Raw genomic sequence first — 22,153 nt, 5'->3', positions numbered from 1 at the left:
TTGATGTCTAATAAAGAATGAATATTCCTAAATATATTTTGTTTAAAACACTAGTGTACAAAGTTTTTTTTTATATCTACTGATAATTGATAAAGGGCAGAGTAAACCATTGCAAGCGAAATATGATTACTGTGAAAGAGGAAATTTTGCCTGACGCATTTATTGAGAACAGAATGTGTTGTTAGCAGAAATTGCTTTTTTGCTGTTGTCATGGCTGTTTTAGGCTGTTAATGTTTGTTCAGCCCTGTACTTTAAGCCCTCAGAGAACTCACTCAATCTGAGACCGAGCAATTATGTGCAATTTTAGCTCTCAAGCCCATCTCCAACAATCACCATGGTGATTTTTTAAATGTGATTAAAGTCAGAGAACAGCCACGGGAAGTGGAAATGCTCTCCTTTCATTCGGTTGACCACTATATGTTTGCAGCTTTTGGATACAAGGCTTCACATTCAAACAAAAACATACTGATTATTCATTCAGGAGTTTTATATGTTCATTGCCTAAATTATTCTCATTCTCATAAAAAGAAAGTGGTGAAAGGAAAAACACCATTGTCCACATCAGTTTTTTGTTGCTTTGAAGTTACTTTGAAGGATCTTTTTTAGTTGCGATTTAGTAGACAATGAATCCTGAATCCACAAAGACTAAGGCAGTGGTGTTTTTCCCATTGTCCATTTCCAGTTTCACCACAAAAATGGCTGAGAAACAAAAACATACTGAACTATCTTTCTTGCTTAGTTTGCTTGGAAATCAACATCTGTAAGACAATGGGCCTCAGAACACTCAAAGACCACAGTGGTGCTTTTTCCATTTGCCTGAAGTGACTGACACAGTCCTCTCATGTATACACAACATCTCGCCCCAAGGTTTGGGGTCCTATTCAAAGGGTCCTATCTCCCCATCTGCGGCATGTCGACAGGCATCCTCCTGAATTCCAGACCCTTTGTTTGCAGAGCTACAGGGGGAAGAACATTAATGATTCTTCCGTCGACTTGACATCCTTGGAAAGTCCGCCTGGGCTTCACACCTGCTGCTGTCCACATGGAGCTGGAACCCCTGCATGACGGCCGTGGAGGATGCATCGCCTGAAAGATATGCGGGACACACACACACACACACACACTAGCCCCTGAAGGCAACACAGCGTGTGCCGAGGAAACAGCCAAGAATGTCAGGCTGGCCACTGTCCACAGGGGCCACCAGGAATTCACGCCATTGTTTTACGTTAGGCGGTGGTGCCTCATCACTGCTATTGAGCACCTGTAGACTTAATATACTCTTCTGCTCCATTGTTCCAGGTTTTCCCCTTTAGTTTTGACTGGCATCCAAGGGCAGGGGTCGGCAGGTGACTAATCTGATGTGACGGGAGTGGGACACACGACAGTTGCTGATTAACAGTTTCGTGAAACAGCAAGAAAACTGTAGTTAACGTTCACTTAACAAAGCCTTTGATCAAAGCGCAGTGCTCTCGCTGTGACTGGAAAAGTCACCGAGTGGCAGATAGACAAGCTCTTGCTTGATGGGGACAGAGTTGAACAGGCTGGCAGATGGATGTGCATGCCAGGGCTGGAGCATGGATCCCTCAGGCTCCCAGCTTGATTGGCTGCTGATGAAGAGTCAAACACCATGACCAATGGAGTTATTAGGGCCCCGGCTCATTCCACCAAACAGAGCAGTAAACCCTCGTGTCTTGGCGCTGTCATATGTGGGCAGGCATCTGTGATGGCGAGTGCCAGAGGCTGCCCACCTGTATGAAACTTTGATGTTCAATGGCACGGCTCAGACGCCCCACATCACAGCTCCACGAGCCATTTAATCTCCTCCATTAAATCTGCTTTATCTGATCTTCATTGTTTCAGATCTGTTCGGTCCCACTGGACTTGGTAAATACACAAAAAGATCAAACATGGAATTAGGATCTGAATGAAGAGCGAGGTAAAAAGCAAGGGGTTTGCTGTGATAGTGGAGTGATAACAGTAAGAGGGCATTACCATAAATCTGTCAGACAGGCAGTCCTAAGTGACAAACACATCAGACTCATGGCCTATTTAAGTGCAGTCATCAGTATCCATGCGTTGAAAAACACCAACCTACTGCAGCTTTGAGGAGACCATAATGGATCTTGAAACATCTAGCATATACCTGTTGGCCTTGGTGCGCTTATGGACCTTCTTATATATTATTTTATAGTACTGCTAATGGTTCTAGAACGGTGTCCTTGAAAAGGCTTCTCCTAATCCACCAAGTGTCTCTTTATCAATAGGTTTCACGGGTCAGTCAGAGTACCAACCTTATTCTTATCTTCCCCATCTGCATGACCTAAGTCTTTCCTCAGCTCAATATTTCAACTTTGGTAAACATGCCATATCCTCTCTCTTTACCCGAGTCTATACCTGTGTGTAGCTGTGTGCTACGTCGTCCTCTCTGGGCAGCAAAGAGTTAAACCACCCCAGGCCCTCAGCGGAGGTGCTGAAAGGTTAGATGTACAATCAGGAAATTCTCCCCGATGGTGGCGGAGTCCCAGTGGGGGGGGTTGGATTCCCCTCTGCTGCAGCGTGTCCTGCCTTTCCCTTTCCTCTGCGGCCCTGAACCAACAAGGCACCCAATGGTGAAATGCTGGCCTGAGGGCTCTCAGAGGGTCTGCTGGGAGATTTATGAAGGCCATGCTTTTGTTTGGTCAAGGCGTCTTGCTTATTTTGCTTTACTTTAAGGGACTGCAGGTTGAGATAATGAATCAACAGACAGGGGAGAGGTCAGGCGTCCACCAACGGTGAACTCCAGACCAGTCATCTGGTTTGAGCATTTGTTCAATGCCCCAAGACAGAGGATGTGTTGTCCGATGATGCCTTAGCCTCTCCAGATGATTGAAGCAGCCAAACATGGATTGCTGTAACCGTTGACAGCCTGTAGCCTCGCTTTAGGGTGATGGCTCAAGTTCAGACGCATGGACATGTCAAACCGTTTCAGTTTCAGACTGTATCTTGTAGGCTGACATTTCAAAATCTCTTTACCTAATAACAGCATGAACTCATCAGAGGATGTCGGAATAAAAGCCAAGTAAGTGTTCCAGATTGGAATTTGTATGTAAATGTTAAGCGAAGGGACAGTGAAAGGTGATAGCCTGAGAAGAAGGGGTGTCAGGGCTATAATGAGCTATAAATAGCCTGTGTCACCTGAGCAGTGAGAGGAGGTTGTGTGGAGGGGTCACATCTAACAGGCAAAATGCTGTGAGATATGCTGAGGGCACTGTGTGCGTGCACACTGCCATGTCTCCGTGTTTCTATTGGTCACCGCAGACAGCTATGAACTCAGAAGAGTATCAGGTGGCACTAACAGTCCAGACACCCATGCTTTTGTCCCTTAAAGTTACTGCTCACTGCCCTGATGGTGTCTTTTTATGGTCCATCCCTGAACAGTTTTAAATGAAGTGTATCTTACATGAATCAAACACATTTAAATCACCAGCCTATTCTCTGTGAAGAATACAGTTTCCCAGTGACATTGCAGGGTTCCAGAGTATCATGTGTTTAATGATGTCTCCCTCCCCCTCAGTTCTCAGTCTAGTATCGTCACTTGAGGTGTTGATGATCTCTCTCCCTCTCTCTCTGTGCTCCTAACAAGCTACTGTATGTGACCCTTTCTATAGAGAGGAATGGTTAGCATTTTCAGTGTGTCTGTTTACTTTCCTCCTCCACTGGAGGTATATGGTCTGCCTCTGCTTGCCATATACCAAACATGCAGTTTCTGTATTTAAAAAGGCTTGTGCACACAAAGTTGTGAGACCCCCTTCTCTGCACCAATGTTTACCTGCAGCCAAACTTAAGCCCCTACCAGAGCTAACAATGGGCCAACTTGACTGGTTGTCTCCATGCCCAGTCCTCCCATTGTATCAGGTTCTCTCATTGCGGTGTCATGAACTCCTATTCTACAGCTGTCGACCTGTTTTCTGTGGCTCAAGGGTCTTATTCTTGGGGGGTCGAGGGTCAGGTTGGGTAGCATGTAAATCCCTTCTCAAGCCTATTATGGGATCTTGAATGTGTAGACATGAACACAGCAATGACGCTGGTCTTAAGTTGAAACAAAGTTCTTTGGTAATGCATCGTCAACTCTTCAGCATTAAGCTTGATGGATACCCAAAGTACTGTCATCTCCACAGCATTAAACTTGATGGATACTCCTGTTGTAACATGTGATAATGTGTTAAGCATGTTCTTCAACCATTTCCAGCTATACTGCATTCAGTTATTTTTCATTTAAGTTTTTCCTTCTTTGTTTCCAACTCCGCCTGGTTGGAAAATCAACCACTTATCCAAGATTAGGATTTGCGAAAAGAAGGGGGAATTTAAAAATATCTTTTAATCAAGCTGCAGAGTCCAGTTGGCCATCTGAGCCAGGCTCCATAATGTCCGGATCAGAGAACACGTGTGTCTGTGTTTGAACAGTTGGCTGTTGATGGAGGCCAGGGAGAGCAACGGCATTCCTCAATGCCGAGTAACATCCTAAACAATTAAAGTGGAAAGAATTCCCACCGGCAATTAAGTGCATCAATAATAGGCAGCTTTAGATAAACAAGAAGTTACACACCGACACACAGGGCCCCGCCAATGGTCACATGCGTGAACACACAAACACACAAACACACACCACGTACACACAGGATGTCCGAAACGAAGGAAACCGAGTGGATCGATAGGAAACAACACAGCAGGAGCCGGAGTGTGTCCCCTGTCCCTGGAAGCAGCGTGCATCTGAACCTGCCGCCTTCTCCCTCCCGTGTGTTTTCCTGTTTACCCACTTGCTCGGCCCGCATGTTTGGATGTTTTTCTTTGCTCCCTCAAGTCAATATCCTCCTGTGCAGCGTGAGCTCTGGCCTGGCTGCACCGTTCTTCTCTGGGCCGCCGGACGTCATTAAAGGGCTTAGAATATCAACCCGGGAAGTCTGATGGAGTCCAGTGCGCTGTGCATTGTTTTTGAAACCACACTGGTTCTGTTTTGGGCTATTTCGGGAGCAAAAATCGCCTCCCTCACTTTGAATGTATTCAACTGTGAGAGGCAGTTATTTTCCACCCACAACTGTGTTATGAAATAAAACAATGAGACTTCCTTCAAGGATAAATTCAATTTCCTCTGTAAACAGACTAACTCTCTCTGACGAAAACGTTGGAATGTAATTCAAACTTCTGAACAGTTACACTTCAAGCTTAATTTAAGTGTCAAAACTACATTTCTCTGTAATGAATGGCAGGGTATTGGAATTACAGATGGTAATGAATGAATAATAAACAATGTCGTGGCCTATGCCAAAATGGCTGAGTTTCAGCTGGAAGCAAAGCTCAAGATTTACTTTTGAATGTTTGTCTGGCAGGTCCTCTCTTTGACTGCACTGCTGCATTGTGGAGGAAGACTGGGGGAGGACGCTCTCTCCACCACCCATTTACTGACATCTTTTGGCAGGCGTCCGCATGACCCCCGTGACCTCTAGCTGTGAGGCTGCTCATGTGGTGCACTCAGGCCTGATACCTGGATCTCAGATCCAGGCGTGTCAATTGACCTTTGTGTCGCATGTGCACGTCCCGCACAGAATGAAGCCACAGAGTGGAAATCTTGAGAGCCTATTCCAGCCTACTGAGACAGGTTTGTCACTGAGTGGCTCAGCGTTTCCCTTCACTAAACTGACAAACACATGCGGACGCACACAGTCACACACACACTTGTGCTTCTCTTTCCCTGTTTGCTGAGACCCTCCACATCTGTCCTTTCACCCATACCCAAGATCAACTCTCACAACATTAGAAGAAGGGTCCAGTCAGATGTGTTAAAACACCCATAGAACTCTCCAGAAACTCAGCATGTCATTCAGACCTTCAAGCAGCACATTCATTGTAGTATATGTGTTAAGATATATTCATATTCTGAAACAAGTGCAGTACAAGCATCAGTGGTTAGGAATGTGCCACTGGGAACAAAGAGGGGGGGTTGGCAGAGTTCTCTGTGGAGTGTCTACAGCTCTAGAGCTGTGGAATAAAAACCTGTCAACCCACACGAAGCACATTGGGTGTTATCTTCCTGGCACTCTGCCAAACATGCCAGCACCTCACAAAGGTCCACTCGTCAATCCAACCTTTTAATGAGAGAGAGGGGCCGTACCTTGGCTTTGACTAGACCACGGAAGGAGCTAGACAGGCTAACAGGGACACTACGAATGTTCTTCCTTAGAAGCTCTGGTCATTTTTAACAACTGTTGCCTCATTTGAGTCAGGAGCTGTAATGAAGCTCATTTCCCGAAGTCATTTAGTATCCGTGGAATTTCTTGTGCGTTGAATAAATCACAGGTTTTCATCTGGTTTGGATTATGCCTTTTCCACAGAACTTCAACTGAGGTGAATCATTTTATTCAGTTTCGATTATAGTCCTTGCTTTGACATGGTCACTCCTGATTACCCACTAGTGCTATCCTGAAGGGTTATCGTGTCTCTTTGGTGTGGCTATCTCAGACTTTCCCAGGCTCCTCCTGGTTCCTAAAGGTTATCTGAGGTTGCTCTGGATTAAGGGTGTAGGCTGGCCTATATCACCAAATTCAACACTTTCAGCCATGAATTCTTTATAGCACAAAGGACTTCCAGAATTCTTTATCACCTCCCACCGCCCAAACACAGACAAACACAGACACACCCACACATACTGTACACAAACACACACAGAGACACACACATGCATACACACAAACACCTGCACCAAATAACCGACTGATGGATTTAATTTCCAAAAGCATACTTCTCCTGTATATGGAACAGAGTACACATTCATGAGGCTGTATAGTCTTTTCGCTGGTTAACTGATGACAGATGAAGGAATTGTCAAGGGGGATCATTCAGCTTGGCCACAACATTCTGCAAATTGACTTAACCATGCTATCTCATATCCCAACATCCATTACATTATTGGAGACAGACTGGATAAAGAAGGCTGTCTCCGCCCCATTGCTCCCTAGAGCTCAGAAAGCTCCTCTACTTATCACATGATACCTCTTTATTAGTTCTGCTGATTGGGAGAACAGCCAGTAGGATCTCCAGATTTAGGCCTGGCTTCACTGGATGTGGGGCTGCATCGTTCCACACTAAATGTACGTTAGTGTGTTTGCACATTACATGATCAAATTGTGTGTGGGTGTGTGCGTGCGTGTGTGTGTCGTGTTCTATCTCAGTGGGTGTGTATGCACAGTGAGGCGTTAGTACTCCGGAGACAGTCTGCTGATTATGTAAAGCCCCTCCGCGTGTGTGAGTGAGGCGAGCGCCGAGGGGGAAGTCTAGCATCCATCTCGCCTGACCCCTCCCGACCTTCTCCTAATCCCGCTCATTCTCACTCCATCTCACTCCCCATTACCTCACACACACTCACACACATGCCTGCCCAAACACACACATACACACAAACACACACACCACACAGTCACACCCAAATGTACACACAAGCAGAAACACACAAGCTCCAACACAATCCCCGGCCGGAACACAGACAGCCTCAGCATCAAAGGTGGCTGGCTCATCCCTCAGCAGGGAGAGTGACTGCAGACATCATCCACTGGTCTGGTCCTCCCTGCATCCCAGTGGTGTCTGACCCGTCTCTCCACCGTCAAGGCCCTCTAGGGGATGAGGTCTCCAAAAAGCCCAGTCACTATCTCAAGATGGATCATCAAAGATGGGATGCGGTCTACTCACAAACCTGTCTTTAACACCAAACCTGTTTGCATTTCTGTCAAATCTTCTGCCAGGCTCAATCCCTTTTAAAAATCCCATTTGCAGACAGTTATCGTAAAGGTTGTATATTAGGGCATAGGAGGTGTACTGAGCGTGATGCTGAATAATGAACAGCAGTTGTAAATCTACCATCAGCAGCTACTATGTTAAGACATTGCTGCAGCTCTCTCTTCAAACATCGGCTTCGCTGCTTTTGTCTTCTTACCTGATTTACAACCTGTTCTCCTCGGCCTTCACTATCTCTCAGCACAATCTGGTTTCACTTGGCCTCCCATCTCCATTCAAGAGCACTTTGTCAACACCATGAAAGGGCTAGATATTCCTCCTTGGCTGAAGAGCCCCAAATTATGTATTGTGTAGCAGAGAAAGGGAAGACTTATTTCATACAGTTGGTGCTGAAATCAGTAATGCCTTCAAGATGTTGGAAACCGGTGGAGATTTTAAAGCAGACTTGAAATGAGGTTGTATTTTTCCAACATGCCACAATATCCAGTAATCATAACCCAATTGTGTTGCAAGACTTCTTATAACTGTGTTGACTTTTATCTTGAATACGTAACTTTCTGGATGTTCAACATCTTGAAAGGAGACAATTTTCTAGTGTCGTGCAGCAAGGTCGTAATCATAATATATATTGGGGGGGACACATCCCCCCCCCCCCCCCAATATTCAAATCTGTTTAAAATGTCCTCCCCAATATATTGATATACAAATATAAATAAAATATAAATGTGCTACGCTACGACAGGCAACCACAAACTCTGTCCGAATGATCATAACAAATGTAATCATATTAATAACTAAACATAAAAATGGCCATTTTATAACTACTAGTATTACAGATACGGGTGTTCTGTACGGGAGGTGTAAGCTCGGCATGAAGAGAGAGGGGAGAAAGCATGAAGAGAGAGGAGAGAAAGCATGAAGAGAGGCGGTAGAGAGCGAGTGTCTAGCTAAATATTCCTATAAAATAGTGAGAAAGATTGGTAATAGTGTGGACCAGAAGATTTCGTTCCCCCCAATGTTGACTCCATGGCTACGGCCTTGTCGTGCAGAGTATAGAGTGCTGTAGAGATTGTATCAAGCTAAAGGGAAATGGTTGAATTTATAATCTGTTTCCCTGGGAGGTTGAAGTGGCACTAGAAAACAAAGGCGTCTGGGTTATGGAAGTGATTGACCCCAGAGTGACCAGTAGCTGTTTACTCTGCAACAGGACTGACGTCAGGGGACCTCACTGCTCTCTGCATACGTGACTGAGGTCACTACCCCACTATGCAGCAACCTACCTACATAGCTCATAACCCCTGGCTGTGTCTGTCGCTTTGTGTCTGTATCTGTCTGACTCTGACTCTGCCTCTACACCCCCTCCGTCCTTCTTCTTCTTTTGCTTTTCTGGAAACCACATTCATCAGTTATTTTGACATTTAGTTTAGATCCGTGTTGTCCACATTCTGTGGTCCTGACAGAGATTTATCCTCTGTTGAAAGCCCTGAACAGCCAGTGTTACAGCAGAACATGGTTTCATTCTGAAAATGTCCACAACAATAAATAGGAATGTAGACCACAATCTGAAATACAACTTCCTAAGTGAGTACTGGGGATTAGAACACCCAGGGTGAAAGATAGGGAAGACCACAACCTTACTCTGAAAACATAATAGTTTTCATTGTGAACCCAATCTTTTCTGCACATGCACATACGTCCTCATCTTTCTGGAAGCTTTCATCCCTCATCCTTCTTCCGACAGTACTAGTTATACTCAAACTAAATCCACATAACAATAGAACATGATTCAATCCAACGGACGAGAATCGTTTTTCATTCATTTGCTGATTTCCAAGTGGTGCCTCCATGAACAAATGTGAATCTGTGGCCCTGGTGGTTCTGGTGAGAAGCCAGCCATGTTGGGCCCCTCTCACTATCTGTGTGTGTCTGTGGCCATGGTCACCTGCCCTCCCCTGTGCCTCTGAGATAGCTGCTTCGTCTCACCCACTGAACACAGGGAGCCGTTGCCAGGGCTACCATTTATTAATATCAGTCCATAACTTTGAGCGGTGAGCCTCATCTGAGCCGATGACAGAGACCCGCTCTGAATTTTCCGGCACATTTATATACACACCTACATGCTCTGCGCTAGTGCTGCAATTCAAGTGAACTAGAAATTAATACACCAATCAGTCTGGGCTTTTATATAATTGTAATGGGAGGCAGGGTGCTCATTGTAACTGGTGGAAGCTTTGTCCGCTTGTGTTGATCACTAGCGCCCCCTACTTTTGTAAGGCCGATACGTTTATATAAGTAGGAAATCTAAATTAGAGCTGCTCATGTCATATTTTAGGATATTAGGATCTAATGTGAAATAATCATGACACTGCAATAAACAAATTATGTGGAGGCAATTGCAGTCATTCTAAAAAGTTTACTTTACCATAAGATTGATGTTAAATGTTCTGTTGTTTGTCAATAAATGTAATCAAAATGACTCAAGGGACAGAGTAATGTTTTACATTATTTCTTTACATAACACACTGAAAATTGTTAAATGATCTCCAGTTTGGACAAGAAACAAACATGGAGCCGATCTGCCCCCAACTGGTCACTTACTGAAAATGCATTTAGCAAGAAGAAGTAGCTACCTCTTCTATAAGGGCAACATGATTTATTTCAATGTTTCTCTATGTAGTGTAAATAATCAAGTTTTGCAGTTGTAGTGAAATGTTACTTGAGGGACCACTCTTGTTTATGTTCTCTGCATTTATGATTTTCCACTCCTGTTACCTGGTCATGGCTTTCTAATATGTCTTAGAGGATAGCAGACCTCATTTCATGTAACTTATTACCTTATAGATTTCTGTTCTATAACATAACGTATTCCTACGGTGGCCTGATATGTATGAAAGGCATAAACATTGAGCTGTGTAGTGATAGATTGTAATATTTTTTGCTGAACCTCCAATTCCATAGATGGGCTCTGTGTGTGGTATGTTCTGTGTGTCTTCTTTGTTGTATTGTGTGGTGAAGAGAGGTGATCCAGGATAAGGTGTGTCTTTTTACAGACAAAAACCTTCCTCCTCCTACACAACAGATGTTGGCCAAACATTAACAGCTGCATGTCATAATTCCCTCTACCCAACCTCGTAAAGGCTATTCTGATCTGTGGCCAAAGTCCAGCAGAGATCATTCTAGTTCATCTTTAACTTCACACACTGTTAACAAGCTCACACACTGTGTAGTCATTAACTTTGGTTCTTGTTCGGGCCAGCTGGAATCAAACCTGAGTCTCCTGTGAAGCAAAAGGGCTGTATTAATGCGCCGTCCTAAAGTCTGGTAAATAAAACAGCTTCAGAAGCTAACTCAAGTATTCAGTTAGAGACAAGTTCACTCAGAATTCATCCCTCCAGCAAGCTCGCTAACCGTCTCTGACACACTTGGTTGTTTGCTACATCGGATTTCCATAAATCAACACCAGACAGATATCCTAGTAGGCTTCCCAGGATGTGTTGCTATGCAGTAATTGGCCGGGGAGCTTAAGACTCTCCAGGTACTGCACTGTTCAGACTGTGGAACACAGGCTGGTGGCTGATAGCATCTCTGCCCTGCTAAGCCTCTTCCTGCTACCCTGCCTGTGCTGCTCTCAGGCTCGCCGCCATGGACACACGGAGGCTGCGTTGGGTTTTCTGTTGAGAGCCCAGTGATTTACAGACATTGTACCTGTGAATCTGCACAATATCCCATCCACATGCACACACACAAACATGTTTCTGTGTGTACACAGACACACACACAAACATGTTTCTGTGTGTAAACTCAAGCACACCGACAGGACAATATGTGTACAAACACACACAATTCCATAGACACACACACATATATACAAGCTCATCTACAGTACGGGTACAAACACACACAACCACGCACATGGGCTCACACACACTTATCTTGTGTGTGCATCCAGACCCTGTTTTCTGAGCATGAATTGGCTGCGTGCCTGGAGTCTGGGTGCCTTTCATTTTACTGGCAGGACTGAAAAACAAGGTGTCAGAGATACTGAGAGGGAGGATGACCACACAGTGGGACAGCACCATTGCTGTGTGGAGTCCGGAGGTGTGTGCTATCCGGACCGTTCCTTGCAGGCGTTTCTAGGGACCACTAGTGGACCACGTTCAGGGCAGCTGGCCGGACAAGCAGCTGCCAGAGGGTTTTATGACAGGGAGCAAAGTGATCCTTCAAAGCCAGAGTTCCACCTCTGACTGCACGTGATTCTTATCACTGGGCTGAGTGGTGATAGTGTGTGACAGAGACAGAGAGAGAAGAGGGAGAGAAAGAGAGAGAGAGAGAGAGAGAGAGAGAGAGAGAGAGGGAGACGGAGAGAGAGAGAGAGAGAGACAGAGAGACAGAGAGAGAGAGAGAGAGAGAGAGAGAGAGAGAGAGAGAGAGAGAGAGAGAGAGAGAGAGAGAGGGAGACGGAGAGAGAGAGAGAGAGAGAGACAGAGAGACAGAGAGAGAGAGACAGAGAGAGAGAGAGAGAGAGGGAGACGGAGAGAGAGAGAGAGAGAGAGAGAGAGAGAGAGAGAGAGAGAGAGAGAGATACACACTTCCCAGGCGCATACCCCATATACACACAACGTGGGAGCACCTGCTTTGCTGTCATTCTGCCTGTGGACTTGCTTGTGGCAGGCTGGTAGCACCCCAATGGCCGGCTCGGATTGGCTCCTGCTCGTGACTCTGGTGGCGTCTCTCCAAGGTAAAACTTACTTCCATACCAAGTTCATCTGAGAGAATTCATCTATCTGTGCTAACAAGCACACAGTGCATGCTTTTTGGTGTCCGGGCTCATTAACTGCAAAGGAGACATTAGATGGATGCCATCTGTTGTATTTGTCATGCCCGTTGGTTTATTCATGGGATCTAATGTATTTACATAAAATGTGTTGGTGAAGTGTCCTGGGAATGTCTGAACGATCGCATATATTCATACAGGAGACTGGTCTTGAACAAGGAGCAACTCCTGTATTTTGGGAGTACTATTGTGTTGTGCTTCTGTAATAGCTGGACTGTGACAGAGTTACATTGTTGGCATCTATCCATGCTCTCTCTTTTGATTCCTTCAGTGTTATGATAGTCACATCTCCTCATCAGAGGAAGCCAGATGAGTGATCAAACGGAAGCAGGATTCAACTTTGATCCTGTGCAAATGTGCTTACACTGTTCACTGTACAGTAGCACCAGGGTCGTGTCGTTCCACAAAGTTAATTTCCCCTTGCCTGTGTCCTATCAGGAAACAGCCATGCTCAGAGTTTCTCACAGGAGAGGACTGAGAGGAACTGCTCCGCGACCCCACCGGTATGATTACCCACATGTCCTTTGCTCCAGCTCAGCCAATGTTCCGCCACTAAAAAGACAGTGAAGCCACTAAAAAGCCACTTTTTTTTTCATATGAAAGGAAGAATAGTTCTGTGCATATGCTGCTTGCTGGCTGTTCTGGATCATGTGTGAGTAAAGAGGTTGGAATGCCTCATATCCCCCTCCTGTGCTGTGCAGTACCTGCCTCCCACAGCAGTGATCACCAGCCAGAGACTGCAGGCCTTGAGGGCAGCCATGCACCCCCTGAACATCACCGCCTACATCATCCCTGGGACTGACGCTCACCTGGTACCATTACATTCACCTGGTTTCCTGCATGGACTGTAGACAATGTGTTACTGTAGGAGTAAATACGTGTGTGTCTGTGTGCGTTGCACATGTGAATGTGTGAAAGGATTTCATGTCTGTGTTTGTAAGAGGGTGGATGTGGACTGTGGATGTGTCTGTGTGCCTGACCCCGGGTGTGTTTGTCCTGGCAGAGTGAATACATCGCTCCCCGGGACGCCAGGATGGCCTACATCTCTGGCTTCAACGGGTCCTCAGGTGGGTCTCTCGTCCTCCATCGCTCCCTGACCTCCCCCACTCTCCTTTCTCTGCTCCCCCTCCACCTACAGCTCCCTCTCTTCCTCAGTCCCTCTCTTCCTCCTTGCCTCCCTCCCTTATCCTTTCCTCTTAGCCTCTCAGTTATTCTGCTCCCATCCTCTCCCCTTCAACCCTCCATTATGCAGTCATTGTAATCTCATTCCACTGCTCCTATCCTCCATCTGAGTGATTTGACTCTCCCTTCTCAGTCGTCTCATTCGTCAGACGTCCCTGTGCTGATTGGCGAGTCAGGGAGGCGACTGTCCCAGACTGATGAGCTGCTCAGGGGCTGGTCCATGAATGGGCCGTTTGAACTGTTCTGTGGTCTGAGCTCATTAGATGAAACAGACATACACTGTTTGATTTTAATAGCTTAAGAGCTAGTCAGACTGTTTCAGTTTTTACTTTGGCAGCTGTAGTCTTTGCAGCTCTTTGGCTTTGCTTAGGACGTTCAAGTGTTAACATGTAAACAGTGAGCTATGCTACAGTGGGACATCTGTGGTCCAATACACTCAACTAGTCATTGAACACCGTCCATCCAGCAGTATATGACCCAGCGAATGTGATTCCTTAGGCACAGTGGTGGTGACCCAGAAAAGGGCAGTTCTATGGACCGACAGTCGCTACTGGACTCAGGCTGAACGCCAGTTGGACTGCAACTGGGAGCTGGAGAAAGATGGTGAGCAGACACACACACACACACACACACACACTCTACACCAAAGTTAAAGCAGAAACTGCTGCCTCATCTGTTTGCTCTGCCTCTCTCCCACAGTTTCCATCAGCAGTTTAACAGACTGGCTCATCTCGGAGGTCGCTCTGGGAGGCGCTGTAGGATTCGACCCCTTTCTCTTCTCCCTCAGTGAGCACACCCACTGGCTGGCATTGACAGTCTCACATCAATATAAAGTTTAAAACTAAGTAGATTGGAAAGTATTGATGTGACATTTAATACAAGGAAGCCACAGAGACCATTCACTTGACATTGATTATTGGGTTGTCATATGCTATATCCTTTTATATCCTTTTATTCTCTGTAGAAACATATGATGACTACAGTAAGAACCTGGATCCAGCCAATCGGATCCTCACATCCATCCCTGATAACCTAGTGGACCAGGTGTGGAGGGACAGGCCTCAGATTCCTCCAGATAACCTCACCCGTCTGCCTGACAGGGTCATAGGTGTGTGTGCTTGCTCTTTGTACATGTGTGGCCTTGCAAGAGGGCAACACCATTACCTTGTCTGTGTGTGTGTGTGTGTGTGTCAGAGTTTTATATATATATATATATATATATGTTTGTGTGTGTGTGTGTGTGTGTGTGTGTGTTTGTGTGTGTGTGTGTGTGTGTGTGTGCACTTCGGGCTCCTTATCTCTAATCTGATAAATACCTGCAAACAGGACCACAGAATCATGTGGACAATCAATCCCAAATGGGACCATAACAAGTTAAATTGCTTGTTTATGGTTCCTTATCAGCACATGTCAGTACGGATGAGGACAGTAAGGGACGCTAACACACAGACAGTACACAGGCAGTGTCTGTGATAAGCCTCCAGGCTTGCATTAGAGAGTAAATAAATGATAAATGTAAAGACCATAAAAACAATGGTTCTGATCTGATGATTATGACCCTGTGTGGCTGTGGGTGTGTCTGTGTGTGTGTGGCAGAGAGGACCTGGCAGATGAAGGTGGATCAGATACGGAGTCAAATGAGGAACAATCCTTACAAGCCCACAGCTGTTCTCCTGTCTGCCCTGGATGAGTCTGCCTGTAAGACAGCCGTCCACCTTCAAACACTCTTCTTTCATCTCTCGCTTTCTCTCAGATTGCGAAGACATTGTACGAAACAGTAGGTTCCCTTCTGGACACATTGTAACCAGGTGAATTATTCAAAGACGAGAAAGACAAAATAGAGTTAGTCAGAAACCAAAGCTGCAGAACCAAAGCTGCAGAACCATCACTGACGCCAGATATACAGATGTAACAGCACTGTTAGCTACACTTCTCTCTCCAACCTGCCTCTAATAAAGAGAACCCATGGAGAGTGACGAAAGCCAGGCCCACACTCCTGGCATGGGTCAATAAGACCAGGCTTGAGCGTCTGTTGAAGACAGAGTAGTAGATTCCGACAAATGCCTCTTGTGTTTGTTGTGTTTTAGGGCTCTTCAATCTGCGGGGGAACGACATCCCCTTCAACCCTTTCTTCTACTCTTACACACTCCTGACCTTAGATGATATCCGGTGAGATGGAAGACATTCTATATTCTTTTTTGAGCAATTTGCATATTGCGTGTACTTTGTCAGAAAATGATCTGATTAAGACCAGAGGATATTAAAGCATTCTTTCTCTTCCTTCTCATCTTTTCCTCGCTCTCTCTACCCCTTCCTGTCGTTCCCCCTCCCCCTTATTTCTTCCAGGCTCTTTGTTCACACAGAAAGAGTGAGCGAGGACTTGCGGCTCTACCTGAACTCCTCCTGTAACTCTACCCTCTGCGTTCAGTTGATGGACTACGACAACGTTCGAGAAAACCTCAGGGAATATGTGAGCAAACCTGACGTGAAGGTGTGGATTGGAACGGAGTACACCAACTACGCCCTGTACGAGCTAATCACTCCACAGGTGAGGCCAATGGCTCCAAACGAGCTGAGGAAGGTGAGGTGAAGCGCCTGCAGTGTGTAATCCCCCTGTTCTCTCGTTCGTCCTGTCTCAGGATAAGTTGCTGACCAGTGCCTACTCCCCGGTGTTGACCACGAAAGCCGTGAAGGACGAAACAGAGGAACAGAACCTGAGAGACGCTCACGTAGGATGATTCGCTCTTCTGCGTCACACGCGCACGCACGCATGCACGCTCACACAAGGGTTTTTCATCTGGGAACAGTACTCTGTTTCTCTTTATAGACTCATCAGTGGTTTCCCTCTCTTATTGAGCCATAAAACTCCCCACAGAGGCCCCAGAGGCTCCACAGCCCTGTCTGAGAGCTCACTGTTCCACTGTCTCATCAGCCCTCATCAGCTCCCCTTCCATTCCGTATTGGCATATTTATGAGCCATCGTCCATGTGTCTTATGGGTTGATGTTGTTCGTTATAAAACAATATTGACACTGTGTGATAGTACTGTGGGCTCAGTGTGTCCTGTGTGGCTCTCCGTAGGTGAGAGATGCCGTGGCGGTCATCCAGCTCCTGATGTGGCTGGAGGAGAGTGTTCCACTGGGCAGGGAGACCGAGCTGACCGCTGCACACTATGTGAACGAGCGTCGAAGGTGAAGGGATTTCACACACACACGTATCCACATACAGCACATAGCAGACTCCTAACACACAACATTCAGCACACACACACACATTCAAACAACATGTGAAGCCTCATGCCTTGCTGTGTGGCTGGTGCTTCACAGGAAGCAGATGGACAGTAGAGGCCCCAGCTTTGAGACCATCTCTGCCAGTGGACCCAACGCTGCTCTGGCTCATTATAGGTGGGTCTGCACCTGCCACTTCTCCATCTGCCAATAGTCCTCCCTATGTCAACACAGACTTGAGAGCCTTCATCAAGATGACAATACCTATTCCAATGTTTTTTTTATTGCAGCCCATCTCAGGAAAGCAGCAGAAAGCTGTCTGTAGATGAGATGTATCTGGTGGACTCAGGTGGCCAGTATCTGTGAGTGAATATTCCAGCCTGTAGGGCATCGACAGCACAAAGACTCACTGTCTGACATACTGTCGATGAATCTCGCTTGTATTTGTAGGGACGGGACCACTGACATTACAAGGACGGTGCACTGGGGGACTCCCACAGACATGCAGAGGGTACATGTGCAAGGACATTTTTCAAATTTCAATTTCAAATACCTTTTCATAAATCTAACATTCTCAATGTGTTGCACTTTTAAAGGAGGCCTTTACACGAGTGCTTATGGGGAATATTGAGATATCTCGTACAATCTTCCCATCAGGAACAAGAGGTCAGTGTACAGCATCGAGCATTCACTCAAATCATTTGTCATCGCGATGCTCAATCGAGCCACTAGAGAGCGCTGTGTTTGCACTGATTTATCACGCAGCACCTCCTCAGGCAGCACCTCCTCACGCAGCACCTCCTCAGGCTGCACCTCCTCAGGCAGCACCTCCTCAGACTGCTTCTCATTCGATTTTTAGAGTTATATTTAAACAGGAAAGGGTGTACAATATGCAGCTCCTAATGTGGCTTACTGCTTATCAACAGGGGTAAACATAGAGATGCTGGGCCGCCGGGCATTGTGGGAAGTGGGCCTGAACTACGGCCATGGGACAGGTCACGGTGTGGGGAACTACTTCGGCGTCCATGAGTGTACGACCACTTCACGTGTACTCATACTATCAGTATAAATACAATGATATGACTTATAAGTCAATTCCTTCACGTGTCTTCAAATCTGAAGTTGTCTGTCCACACTGTTTACTCAAAATGTGCATTGATCCTCTGCCCCTTTGTCTCCCAGGGCCTGTTGGTTTTCAGACCAATAACATTCCATTCCGGGAAGGCATGTTCACCTCCATAGGTAAGGCTTTCATCCGAGCCAAACCTTGACTGCCTGGCTTGATTTTTTTTTAAATCTGAGCGCAAAATAGAAAAAAAACGATTTTTTTGTCAATGAGCCTTTGCTTTCTGTCTCAGAGCCAGGGTATTACAAAGAGAATGACTTTGGGATCCGTATAGAAGACGTTGCTGTGGTTGTTCCTGCCACCACCAAGGTAAAGTACTGCCTGTAGACTCAAATACAGTGAATGAGAAATAACTCCTACTCTTCACCTGTGATTGTACGTGCAGTTTTTGTAATGTAATAGTGTGTGGTTCTCTGCCTGCGTTTGTCTCTCTAGTATGGGAACAACTACCTGACCTTTGACACCGTGTCCCTGGTGCCTTACGACAGGAAACTGATTGACACCTCACTACTGAGTCCACAGCAGGTAACTCAACACCAACTCACTCCCCAAAGTTCCTCATGACAGCGCCATAGTAAAACAGCAATTACCATGTCAGCAAGAAAAACATAATGACAATGAGTCAAAGACTAAATAAAGACAAGTTGAAATAGGAATCACTTGGCGCCATATGGTAGCGAAAGAGTTGATTTCTTTGAAGACGTTGACATTTTCCATTTTACTGCGCTAGTAAAAGAGTCCCTTAGAGTAGGTGTTCCTGTTATGTATGCTAGTGATGACGTCAAAGAGAAACATGATGTTTCTCTCAGATAAGTGTTGGTTGTTTCCTCCTAAAAAAAACTTTTTTCTCAGCCACGCAGTTCAGCATTTCTGTGCAGCTAAACTCTGTTCAAACCACGTAAAATTCAGCTGAGATATTTGATTTTATGAATTTGTGGTGGTTTCACAACCACAGCAGCTACTTTCACAATGTCCACTGACTTTGAAATGGAAAAAGTATTATGGTGAAATATGGTATACTGAAAGTGTACAGGAAATGAGGTCATTTATAAACATCGACAGTGTCATACTGCTACTAGAAGTAAATCTAGGTCAACCTGCAATAATGCATTCATTCAAGCAGACACATTTATCTAATATGCAGCACAGGGAGGATTTTAAACTACAATCAACAACAACAAGCTGCAGGATGACTTTAGTCCAGTATTCTATCTCACGGTACACACACTGTGTAAAACAGAACACTGCATTTGCCTAGCCCAGGGGTAGGCAACCCTGGTCCTAGAGAGCCGCTGTCCTGAATGCTTTAGATGTTTCCCTGCTCCAGCACACCTGATTCAAGTGAATGGTCATTACCCTGCTTCCACAGAGCTTGATAACGACCCATTCATTTGAATCAGGTGTGCTGGAGCAGGGAAACATCTAAAACACGCAGGACAGCGGCTCTCTAGGACCAGGGTTGCCTACCCCTGGCCTCGCCTCTGACTGTCCTCATGAATGTGGCCCCTCCCCCCCCACACAGCTCCAGTGGCTGGACACGTACTACCAGACTATCCGCAGGCTGATGGTCCCAGAGCTGGAGGGGCAGGGTCTGGTGCAGGAGAAGGAGTGGCTGTTGAAGCACACAGAGCCCTTCCAGACAGCTGGCTCCTCAGCTGCTGTGTCTTCCCTCTCTCTGACCCTGGCCGCCCTCACCACGGCACTCTTCCAGCACGTCCTCTGAAGACCACACTCCTGGTCCTCTCCCTCTCTGTCACCAACGAGCAGAGCTGGGACTGCGCGTGCTGATGCAGTTTGGAAGTACACACTAGAATGCTTCGGGGTGAAATATGGATTTGTAACTGACAATTGTTTGCTTTTGATTCGTGTTTTTCTTTCACCCTGACTTTTTGGGTTTTGATGTACTGTTAATATGTGAAAATTGACCTTATTTGACCTTCACTCTGTCTCCAATTTGTTCTGAATTAGATTGTTCAGCGCTACATATAAGATTTCTTGTCTTTGGTCAATGCCACTGTACAGTACAGTATGATTAATAATTTATTAAAAGAGGACTATTTGTCTATTTCTGGTTGGCATTGACAGTTTGTCTATAAATTAAGATGCAGTATTGCCACACTACTAACAGGTAAACTAACTAATTTTAACTGTACAGATTCAGCATCATTGTCTACCTGAACATGATGCATGTTAAGTTGTGATGTTTGTCATTTTGTTTTTTTCTGATGGATACTATGGGTGTATGTTGAGCTCCGTATGTTGAGCACTGTTCAATAGACAGTCCTTCTTACAGCTTAGTTATTGGTTGTATTATGGCCTCACTTAGTGCTTCACCCTCTCACCCCTATATAAAGAGCTTCACCCTCTCACCCCTATATAAAGAGCTTCACCCTCTCACCCCTATATGAAGAGCTTCACCCTCTCACCCCTATATGAAGAGCTTCACCCTCTCACCCCTATATGAAGAGCTTCACCCTCTCACCCCTATATGAAGAGCTTCACCCTCTCACCCCTATATGAAGAGCTTCACCCTCTCACCCCTATATGAAGAGCTTCACCCTCTCACCACTGTGTGAAGTGCTTCACCTCTCACCACTGTGTGAAGTGCTTCACCCTCTCACCAGGCTTGTGAAGAACTCTCCAGACTTACATGTCCCACATGTGAAGAGCTCATTCCAGCTCATGTACCGTTGCCTGGCAACAGATATCGCAGAGCTTAGTTGCAGTAAGGTGTGAAAGTGTTTTTTTTCTTCTAGGATGTCTGCCCTGCATTCAAGCAGAACCACCCCTCCCTCATTTGGTTGTTTGGTTTTCATTGCAGAAGTTTCCATGGCGTAGTACAGATAGTGTCGTACAAAAAGGCTTTGAGAATTTCCCAGAACACTCAGAGGGATTTAGATTCCAGGATCTGTGATGAAAGGACCATAGAGAAAAAGGAACACCAAGATGACAATATGAGAGTCCTCATATGACATTTACATTTTAGTCATATGAAGCTTAGCGCAAGTTCAGTCAGGCAAGACCGATCCCTGCACTTAATAACATACACTACTCACTCCCCCGCTAAGAACGCTACTATTTCTGCCCTCTAGTAGAGTTTTTGAACGCATATTTTGAAACTATACATTGTCATCTGCTCCCACCACTGGTACCCTTTGATCTATAATTACCCATGGGGTCTAAGCTCCAAATACTCTAGTAAATTTATCATCCTGTAATAAACATCCTTAATAAACTCATCCCAGGTCTCTCCTGATTGAATTAGCAGACACTCTTATCCAGAGCGACATACAATAAATACAGGGGCATTTTCCCCGAAGCAAGTAGGGTGAAGTGCCTTGCCCAAGGACACAACATCATTTGGCACGGCCGGGAATCGAACCAACAACCTTCTGATTAATAGCATGTCTCCCTAACCACTCAGCCATCTGACCCCCATACATCACCCCGACATCATTGTTTTTGTCGAAGCAGAGCTGCTTCCAGACTGCTTCCAGATAGCTCCAGACAAATAACTAGATACAAAACTTTGATGCACTTATTGCCTCTAAAGTATGTTAATTCTGTCTATCTGACCCACAACATTTTGCAAAAAAACCTAAAAAACAAAAAGAAACTGAGGAAACCAAAGTAGGGCATGTCTCAATCATGTGGTCTGCCAACACTCCAAAATACACACTCACACCATTCCACACACACTACACATACTGTTCCCTACACATGTGCACAAGTGCATGGCGTGTCGCCAGTCTAATGATAAGTCTTCCATTGCAACTCATACAGGGGGCCATGTCAAGGCATCCTCCTATATTCTAGATCCGTCCCTCAAGTTTGGGTTCTTGATTATGTTTCTTCATGAATTTCAAAATGCAAACAGATCTGCCAGTGTATTGTTGCATCAAGTGTCTGCACCTGCCCAGAGATAGTTGTCAGTGGTGTCATCTCATCTCTTTCACTTCCAGGACGTTCTGGGAAAGCATCTGTGAGTGACTGCATAAAATACAATAAAGAAAAAACTTGA

The 22,153-nt window shown here is 45.6% G+C and overlaps 1 protein-coding gene across 1 annotated transcript; it reads left to right on the top strand.

Moving 5' to 3' along the window:
• The first annotated feature begins 12,395 nt into the window (after positions 1–12,395).
• Positions 12,396–21,340, top strand: xpnpep2 (X-prolyl aminopeptidase (aminopeptidase P) 2, membrane-bound). Its single transcript, XM_084699080.1, has 21 exons — positions 12,396–12,502; positions 13,037–13,101; positions 13,300–13,410; positions 13,602–13,665; positions 14,279–14,383; positions 14,480–14,566; positions 14,745–14,888; positions 15,377–15,478; positions 15,868–15,949; positions 16,127–16,328; positions 16,420–16,509; positions 16,861–16,970; positions 17,106–17,183; positions 17,297–17,368; positions 17,457–17,517; positions 17,603–17,672; positions 17,933–18,037; positions 18,189–18,248; positions 18,365–18,441; positions 18,568–18,657; positions 19,655–21,340. The coding sequence occupies exons 1-21, from the start codon at positions 12,451–12,453 to the stop codon at positions 19,853–19,855; spliced, it is 2,028 nt and encodes a 675-aa protein (XP_084555206.1). The 5' UTR covers positions 12,396–12,450; the 3' UTR covers positions 19,856–21,340.
• The last annotated feature ends 813 nt before the right edge of the window (positions 21,341–22,153 follow it).

This window comes from Hypomesus nipponensis, chromosome 1 (assembly GCF_054491055.1).
Source record: "Hypomesus nipponensis isolate SF chromosome 1, ASM5449105v1, whole genome shotgun sequence".
Classification (NCBI taxonomy): Eukaryota; Metazoa; Chordata; class Actinopteri; order Osmeriformes; family Osmeridae; genus Hypomesus; species Hypomesus nipponensis.
This window is presented reverse-complemented; position numbering and strand designations above follow the sequence as displayed.